Source organism: Saccostrea cucullata, unplaced genomic scaffold, assembly GCF_032062105.1.
Source record: "Saccostrea cucullata isolate Sc308-1 unplaced genomic scaffold, CSIRO_AGI_Scuc_v1 ctg1825, whole genome shotgun sequence".
In the NCBI taxonomy this organism is placed as follows: Eukaryota; Metazoa; Mollusca; class Bivalvia; order Ostreida; family Ostreidae; genus Saccostrea; species Saccostrea cuccullata.
In genome coordinates, this window is record NW_026926041.1 from 41,482 (window position 1) to 51,879 (window position 10,398).

The 10,398-nt window shown below is 34.9% G+C and overlaps 1 protein-coding gene across 1 annotated transcript; it reads right to left on the reverse strand.

Moving 5' to 3' along the window:
• Positions 1-1,542: 1,542 nt before the first annotated feature.
• Positions 1,543-4,893, reverse strand: LOC134270448 (putative ankyrin repeat protein RF_0381). The gene is made up of 3 exons (XM_062752665.1): positions 4,333-4,893; positions 3,047-3,249; positions 1,543-2,956 (listed from the first exon to the last, which is right to left on the reverse strand). Exons 1-3 carry the CDS (start codon positions 4,891-4,893, stop codon positions 1,543-1,545), a joined length of 2,178 nt encoding a protein of 725 aa, XP_062608649.1.
• Between the last annotated feature and the right edge of the window lie 5,505 nt (positions 4,894-10,398).

A 10,398-nucleotide genomic window follows, 5' to 3' on the forward strand; every position in this document is an offset into this window, starting at 1 on the left:
TCAATATTTTTCTGAAGCGATATGAGTAAACATAAATCAATTAAAATAACTTATTCCAGATTTATTATAAACAGGTGCTTGTGGTGGATTTTGATCCGCTCCTGGCTAAAATAAAAATGGCGTCGTTCCAACAGATGCTTCGTTCTCATCGTATTTTTCGTGTAATACAACAAGTAGAAATATTATCTTGGATAATTTCGTTTAGTTTCATTGCATGCAGAAAAATATTCATTCGATTTTCACTAAAACATGACCGATTCTCTCAAGAAAGTGGAAATCTAGTCGAAAATTCTATGGCATGTCCTGTCGCACGACTGCTGTTTTGTGTGTTTTCAAAGACTTGAAATAATATTTCTAGTGAGGCAGTTGCCTCATTACCACAATGGAAGCTACTTATGTGGACAAAACAAAAAGAAAAAATCATATAGAATCAGGCCCCTGAAGCCGCGAAAACAAGGTGGCACTTATGTTTACTCGGTCAGTACCATACCGCTTACGAAATCCTATCGATAAACTACTGGCTAAGTTTATATTTCAGAGCAACACGTGCAACTATATTTAAATGTACATGTATTTACATTTACGTACCTTCTAAAAATTTCCTGGTAAGCCTCCACAGTCCCGTCAATTTCTTTTGAGGTCACTGTTGTGCTGCCGATTTTGCGTGTTTTGTTTACAAAACAAAGTAGCATGGTGCGTATGAATATGAAAAAGTAGTTCGATCTCTATATTAGGCCTAATATATGTCATTTGTATAAACCCCAACGAACTTGGCACAGAAAAATTAACCAATATTTTATGCAATTAGTTTGAAAAATGTTAAAAATCGACAAGGCATATATACACATATAGGAATATGAGAAGTGACGAAATACACTTTCATTCTTCGGCGGTTTAAATATTTTTTGTCGGACCGACACAATAAGGCATGTCAATGCAAATGTTATTGTTTATACATGTACTTAAAATAAATTTCCTTTCAAAAAAGAAACATTGACATCGTCTTCAATGTATATGTTCGCTTTTATTTATGTAGAGTTTTTCAAGATGTGATACAATTTATCGTAGAAGGAACTGAATAAACGAGGTGTGTTATTTGGTTAAATTAGGTCAACATTTGTAAGAACATAACTGAGTTGATGTCCATCAACTCGTAAAAATTTAAAAACTCTTTGGAGATTTTAAGGGGCCGTATTCTGGTCTTGTTCTCAATTTCTTGAGGATGTATGATATTGATCTCTCTATCTTCATCTTATTTAAAATGACTTCTTTCTTATATATGCATAGAAAGAGAAAAGAAAAGAAACACCAATATACCAATGCGAATGTTATGAAAAATTTACCCAAATAATCTGAAGGAAACAATTATTCATGAATATCTCCAAACATTTATTTCCATTGATGAAGTTTTATACCCGTGACCCACATGGGGGAAAACTGTTTTTCAAACTTTCTGAAAATAACCATTGTACATCAAGTGCTTTAGGACAGTTTCACAGCATTTCTTTCGTAAAGAATAAAATTAAATAAAGATTTCTTTTCTCATTTTTCTCTCAACAAATGAATCATATCTATGTCCCCACACTCAGTAGCAATATCCATCACTGATTGACCATGACCGTCTCTGACATCTAACAAGTTTGGGTAATTTGTTGATAAATATTTGCAAACATCATGTTTACCATTCATACAAGCAATATGCAAAATATTTTCACAATCATTTGACAACGCATTTGATTCCAATCCATTTTGTAACAAAAAAGAAATCATTTCAACACTTCCTCCCTTACAAGCTGAATGTAACACTGTCCACCCCGTATTGTCCCTTATTTTCAGCAAGTTTGGAAAATTATTGACCAAATACTCATACATCTTCATCTCACCAGAAAGACAACATTGATGTAGAATTGTTTCTCCATCTCTTTGTTGGGCATTAATGTCCATATTTTTCTCAATCAAGAGTTTTACTATTTGAACATTGCCTCCCCAGCCTGCAGCATGCAACACTGTGTAACTAGATTTGTCTTTGACGTCTAATAGATGGGGGTAATTCTCAACTAAGTAAACACAAACTTCAAACTTCCCATTGATACAGGCTATATGTAAGATATTTTTACCCTTATTTGACAAGGCATTAATGTTCATTCCTCTTTCTAAAAGAAAAGAAACAATTTCAACACTTCCTCCACAGCAAGCTGAATGTAACACTGTCAATCCAAAATTGTATCTTATCTCCAATAACTCTGAATAATGATTGACCAAATGTTCACACATCTCCATTTTACAAGAACGACAGCACTGATGTAAAATTGTGTCGCCCTCTTTCTGTAGGATTTTGATGTCCATCTTTTTCTCAATCAATAGTTCTATTATTTGAACATTGCCTCCCCGGGCTGCATCATGCAACACTGTATTACTAGATTTGTCTTTGACGTCTAATAGATGGGGATAATTCTCAACTAAGTACTCACAAACTTCAAACTTCCCATTGAGACAAGCTCTATGCAGAATACTTCTACCATCATTTGACAAGGTATTAATGTCCATACCTTTATCTATAAGAAAAGAGACAATTTCAACATTTCCTCCCCAGCAAGCTGAATGTAACACTGTCCATCCTTTATTATCTATGACAGATGTTAAACCTGGATACCTATTTACAAGATACCTAAACATTTCCTCTCTACCCTCATCACAACACATGTGAAACACAGTCACCCCATTATTTGTTTTACAATAGACATTTAATCCTTTACTTGATAAATACTTAAAGAGATCTACATTGCCTCCTAGAGCAGCGGCGTGGAGGACATTGTAACCATCAGTGCTACAGACATCCAGTAGTTGCGGGTATTTGCTCAACAGATATTCACCCATATTATAATGACCATTTTCACATGCAGCGTGTAGAATAGTTTCACCCAATTTATTTTTCCCATCAACCGTTGGTGTTATGCTATTTGATGTATGAAATTCATTTTCATTTTCAAAGAGGTTCAAAATATTTTCAAACATATCTATATTCCCACTGAAAGCTGCCCAATACAAGAGACTATTTCCTTGAAAATCAGTGTGTTCCTTGAGTAAATCTGGATATGTCTCAACAAGATATTTGACCATATCAGTCTTGCCATCTTGACAAGCACAAGTTAGAACTGTATGGCCAATGTATCGGTCTTTTCTATATGGATCAAAGCCAAACTTTAACAGAAGATTAAATGCATTTTTGTCTCCAGAACTAGCTGCAGACTGTAATGCATCAGCATCAAATTTAGATTTTATTTCTACAAGGAATGTGTATTTTTCCAGAACGTTTTCAATTAATTGTGTTTGTTGCATAAAACAGATTTCCTGGAGTAAGCTGTGTCTTATATGTCTCCAGGTAGGGTGCAAGGAATGAGAAACTTGATGAAGATCAACAAGCTTACAAATTCGGAGCAATAAATCTATATTGCCACTTTGTACAGCATTAAAACACGTTTGAAGATCACATTCCACATCCGATGACAAGATAAGATTAACAATGTCGGGTTGATTTTTTGAGCAAGCGGCATTCAGTGATTTATACATTGTTTTCTTGTCTGAACTCGGTAAGAGGTATTCAACCCATCGCTTATTTCCCGCTTTCGAAAAATGCACAATTACTGAATCCCCCTTGAAATCATGACATGTTTTAAATTTCGAAGTGCATTGTTCAGTTTGTAATATATGCTCATGGAAGTTTGAATCATTCCATAATTCCAGCGATGATATGGAAGAATACCCAATCACACACCTTTCTGCAATGATATTTGCTATGCGACAGGCAACACATTTAAACAATCTTTGTTGTATGTATACTTGTGTGCTTTTTGGCTTTTTACATGTCGTTAGTGTCATAAGTAGGGACGGATGACACATTTGGATCATTTTTTCAGGATCAAATTTAAACAAGACGCTGAATAGAGATTCCTGTACTGAACTATGGGAAAATTTATATGTATTTTCTATCGTGTCATGAGTAATTAAAAACCCCTCAAAACAATTAACACTGTCCTGGAAATCGTTAATAAATGAGTTTGATAGACTTAAGAATTGTAAAGAGGCGTGTTTCATATCTAAATCCAGATAAGGGTTATCCATCAATTCGATATCTACCGTTCCCCCTTTTAAGAGAAGATACACTAAAACAGCGATTTTTGCCGTTCGATTTTTCGTGATATTGTTTAAGTAGTCTCTAAAAAACATTATTGGATTGGGAAGAAAGGCACATAAATTTTGTTTAAAAGCTGCATTGCTTCTTGCCAAATTACAACATTGAGGAAACCCTATAGAAAATGACATTTCATATACCTTATTGATAAGTTCTTTGTCCTCATCAAAGTTATTTGATATGTCATATTTTTGTGACAGCTGTAGGATCTCTTCCTTTAGCAGTGAATTTTCCTTGCTTGACAGGTCAACCAAGGACGACAGGAAAAAATCGTCATCGCACCCGATTTGTGCGTATTCCTTATATATATCGTTTCTTAATACAAATATCAGGCTATTTGATTTTTTATCAGAGTCACTCTCAGACAATACTTGTATCATCCCTCTCATAGCTTTAAATTGCTGAACATCATCACGGGACAAGGAAAACTCTCCAAATAAATTGTCAATAAATAAGACTATACCATCACCCGGTGATATGCTACCATACAAGTCTGTTAACTTGTAAAGCTGAAGAGGAGAATTCCCCTCATCCATCAATTCTTTCATTAACATTTTGGCTATTGTGGTTTTACCAGTTCCAGGGTTACCCTTGATAATGACAAACCCGTTATTATCCAATAGTTCCTTCACTCTGTCAAACGAACGAGTTTTTACAAATAGAGGACACACAGCTTCATAATGTTTTTGTATCATTTGCATGGTAATTTCTGAAAGAAATAATTATTATCTTTAAAATACAGAGACTTAATGTTTATAAGATTTCAGAATTTGTTTACCTAGTATTCAATGGAGATATATCTAAGAGAAAATGTACATTTGTTACGTTTCCTGAAATCTTTGGAGTTTCAGATTCAAAAGGACTATAGAAAATATTGTATTAAATATGTAAAAAGAATATTTCAAACTTTATTTTTATGTGTTCTTTGAACATACAAATAAAATATGCAAATTGCAAAAAAAAAAAAATGATTTATTTAAAATATCTTTAATGCGGACTCCTAATCAAAAAGTTATTCATGTTTTAATTTTCCTTATTGCAGAAACGGTCATCTAAGGAACAGTGTCTATCATAGGTGTTTTCAAATGAAAGACACCGGTCACGGTAGCCTAGTGGTAGAGCGTTCGCTTCGTGATCGGGAGGCCCGGGTTCGATTCTCGTTCGCGGCGCCGCGTCATACCTAAGACGTAAACAAAGGTAGTGACTGTTCCTTCGCCAAGCGCTCGGCACTAGAAGTGAAAGTCACGGGTCTTTCGAATATGACCTTAAAAAACGTTGGTCCCGTGTCACGGTAGGCGCTGGCACGATAAAGAACCCTCACTGCTCAATGGCCCTGAGTGCCGAGTATAGGTCTAAATTTGAAGCCCTTCACCGGCATACAGTGACGTCTCCATATGAGTGAGAAATTCTCAAGAGGGACGTTAAACAATATACAATCAATCAATCAATCAATCAAATGAAAGAATTTTCTTTCAAAAAAAACTTCGAAAATTTTGATATCTAAGTCTGTTGTAGTTTCAAATGAATAAAGAAATGAAGGAATAACGAATATCACATTCCCTTTAGCTGTGAGGCTTAAAGAGCTTGACAAACCCTATATCTAAATTTTCTTGCTGTAATCGTTTCTTAAGAAATAAACAACGATGTTAAGAATTTCTCTGGGAAATGAACTTTTTGTTGGTCACGTGATCAAATCCTATGAAGCCGGAATATGAACGAATACATTTCGAGTTAAATTGTATTTATTACACGAACGGGCCAACGTATTTCTATGTAGTAACGCGCAATGACCTAGAAGTTGTTTTGTCGAAATATCTCATCGCTCTGTGATCCGGTCGCTCTATGACTTCTGACTTCCAAATGAAATTCACACAGAATTGAACTAATGTACTCTTCAATAGGTTCATATAAGAAAGATATTTGCGAATGTAAATATAATAAGTTAAACAAAATGCATTATTTAACAAACTGATGTAGATGTTTTAGAATATGTGAAATAATCTGGGATTTATTTATTATTTAATATCATGTTAGAAAATTCTCCTACCGATCTGTCTTGCAACTTTAGTATCTACAAATATAAAAACAATGAGGTAAGTCATCGTTAAAAATGACTTAAAAGAAGTCATATTTAAACACTTTTTATTATTAAAAAAATAGTAAAAGCAGTGGAAGAAGGATATGGAGATAACGAACAGTATTCAATCTCAAAGTCCATAAAACAATACAAAATAGGAGCAGAGTAAACACGGATCTCCAAAGCATCAGAGGTGGAATCATGTGCTATGGAGGAGTGAGCATCCTCTGCCGACCGGTCTCACCCGCCGTATCCTCCTTGTCATGATCCGGAAATAACGGAAAAATCCGTCGTCAAATAATGGACTAACAATTGGCCTAGTGTGAAAAACGTCAGTCAGCATTAGACTCATTGATAAATTGTATTTGTTGACAAAATCATTGTATCGACCATAGAACTTACGAATTGATGACTTTAAACGAGACAAATATTCTTGTTTCATCAACTTGCTTGTCAATAATTTACCTCTTTTTAGAAGAAGGATATGTAGATAACGAACAGTATTCAATCTCAAAGTCCATAAAACAATACAAAATAGGAGAGCAAACACGGACCCCCGAAACATCAGAGGTGGGATCAGGTGCCAGGTTCATACGTAGAACATGCTCTTGCATATTGAATAAACTGAGATTTATATACTCCATATGAAGGTGATGAAGGTATATTGCTGCAAAAGTAAGGGAAGTTATGATAGAAAAGTAAAAGTCATCACGTTTTTCATATAGTTTGGTTGTTAGATAACCATTAGCGTCTTTTGCAAGTAAAATATCCAAGTATGAAACAGAATACATTTTCGATAACCTAAGATATATCGTATTCTGCAAAAGAAGTGCTCAAAACAATTGATAAAAAATATATGTGCAATGTTGTGGCATTGTACTTTTTCATAATATATCATGTAGAAATCATCACTTATTTGCTGTGTAATATCTGCTGTGTAATATCGATTATACTCTTCATTAGTAAAAAAAAAACAAGAGGCCCATGGGCCACATCGCTCACCTGAGCACTAAGGTTAGGGAAAAGTAGAAAATGGCTTTTTATTGTAAAGTTTAAATCCAAAAGTAGTCCCATGACCAATAATGGATTTGTCATTCTTGAGAAGAAGAGTTTCAAAGAGTTTTCCTATATATTTCTATGTAAAATTTTGGTCGGCCATTTTGGCCCCGCCCTACCCCCAGGGGTCATGATTTGAGCAAACTTGAATCTATACTACATGAGCATGCTTCCATATAAATATGATGAATTATGGCTTTGTCATTCTTGAGAAAGAGATTTTTAAAGAATTTTCCTATATATTTCTATGTAAATTTTTGGTCGGCCATTTTGGCCCCGTCCTACCCACAGGGGTAAAGATTTGAACAAACTTGAATCTACACTACCTGAGCATGCTTCCCCATAAGTTTCATCTTTCCTGGCACAGTGGTTCTTGAGAAGAAGATTTTAAAAATATGCCACCAAATTTTCATTGATTTCCGAATTATCTCCCCTTGAATGAGGGCGTGGCCCTTCATTTGAACAAACTTGAATCCCCTTCACCCAAGGATACTTTGTGGCAAGTTTGGTTGAAATTGGCCCAGTGGTTCTTGAGAAGAAGTCCAAAATGTAAAAAGTTTACAGACAGACGGACAGACGGACGGACACACATTTGGTTATATATTGGGTACATCAAGTCCAAGTCCTATTGGATACTGCTTATTGGATACAAAAAAAATGTACACACGAGGGAGCATTATTTGGGTAGTTACTGTTCAAATCTTACTGGATATTAATCCTCGTGTCCGTATTTTATTGGGTTTTTTCTTATTGTTTTTTATTCATTTCAAATTTATTATATATTTAATATTTGCAGGTAAATTCAGACAAGACTGAAAACCTTTGGTCTTGAACCCATATTTTTGTCAATTTCTGTGATAAAGCTCTTTTATTGTAACACCTAACTAAATTGTTCTTAGCAATAAGAATATACACCTGTATATTTCAAAATATCTAATATTAAAATATATGAGTACCTAAGTGCAAAAAAACTGAATTGTGAAAACACAACTCAACACATCTCAGACTCTGTTCAACCTTTCTTGAATAACAAAATTAGGTATTTAAGGAGAATTCTACCACGGTTATTGAAAAGCTTCAAAGGAGCCGCCGGACATTATTCTCCAATAGACCACGAACGTCATCAAAAAATTATCAGATCAGAAACACGTATCAAATCTGAACAATTCAAATGCATGTTTGGATGTAGAATGAAATACTTGATTAGACCGCATCGATGTGTCGTCTTTGCAGTATAAACACTGTAAATTGCATCAAGTTGCTGATGAATGTCGGTTTTTATAGCTAAGCGGGGCTATTCCACGGACCTCCCTACACATTAAACAACGTGATTTTAGCAGTAAAACAAGAACATGATTTTGTTTTTGTATATTCATTTTAACTGATCAATACATATAACGAACAAATTTGTAATTAAACAAGACTGTTTTTAATGCACGGCAAGCTCAAATATCTGCATTCCATATATTGTTAATTCAACAAAATTTCTCTGGGGTGTTAAATAGAACAGCGTAATCGAGACATGGTGACCTAATTCGTTTCTCTATAGAGGAAACAATCGGCCGTATTAATCGTCCGTGGTAGAATAGAAATAAAGTCCTTGTTGTCGTGAATGATGCAGAATAACCTCCTCGGTCTCGAAATGTTGTTTGAAATATAAAAGCCTCGGCTAACGCCTCGGCTTTTATATTTCAAACAACATTTCTCGACCTCGGAGGTTATTCTGCAACATTCACGAAAACGCGGACTTTATTTCTTAAACCTTTTTGAGTCGTGACCAATTAATAATAAGCAAACGCCCATTACATGTTGGACAAAATGAAGGTATCCAACAGGCATTGGACAGGTGTCCAATACCTGTTAGGTTGTATTTTGACAAAGGGATTAAACTACCCAAGAACAATTGAACATGTGTACATTGTCCAATTCTATTTGGGTTTCTTGAATCTCCTCATCAAAATACAACTCAACAGGTAATGGACACCTGTCCAACTCCTCTTGGATATCTACATCCGACCCAACAGGTAATGGACACTTGTTCAATTCTTCTTGGGTTTCTTGAATTGTTTCATCAGAATACAACCCAACAGGTAATGGACACCTGTCCAACTCCTCTTGGATATCTACATCCCACCCAACAGGTAATGAACACTTGTCCAATTCTTCTTGGGTTTCTTGAATTGTTTCATCAGAATAGCACCCAATAGGTAATTGTCCAACTCCTCTTGGATATCTACATCTCACCCAACAGGTAATGGACACTTGTCCAATTCTTCTCGGGTTTCTTGAATTGTTTCATCAGAATACCATCCAACAGGTAATGGACATCCGTCCAACTCCTCTTGGATATCTACATCCCACCCAACAGGCAATGGACACTTGTCTAATTCTTGGGTTTCTTGAGAATTCCCTCATCAGAATACTACCCAACATGTAATGGACGCCTGTCCAATTCCTCTTGGATATCTTCATCCCTTCAATAGTATATAACTAAAAGGTATTGGACATTCTTCTTGGGTTACTCAATTTTTTTTTTTCATAAGAAAGAAAACCCAAAAGGTATTGTCCATTGGTTCAACTCTTCTTGGATATTACATCCCAACATTAGAATAAAACCCAACAGGTGATGTTTACCTTTCCAGTTCTTCTTGGGTAACTTAAACCCTTCATTAAAATTGTCAAATTTGTCTTGGATATTTATACTCTTGCATTAGATTGCAAACCCAATAAGTATGACATTTACCTTCCCTAGTTGAATTCAAATTTATCTGCATAAGCAGATAAGTCCAAGGCATATTTAATTCTTTAATTCTAACATTCCACATCTCATTCAGTGTACACTTTACAAATGATAGGAAATATATAAGCATTTTGTGCCTAAACTATTTGGCTTTTAAAGAATTTTATAACCATGTTTGCAAAATTTAAATTTAAACATTGGAACTTGGAGCAAGTCATTACAGGTAGAACAAGATGCTGAAAACCATATTGATAAATAGATCACACTCTTGATAAAATATTTGCCTTCAGTTGCTAAGATTGTGTTGTTTTATATGGAAAATTTCTATAATCC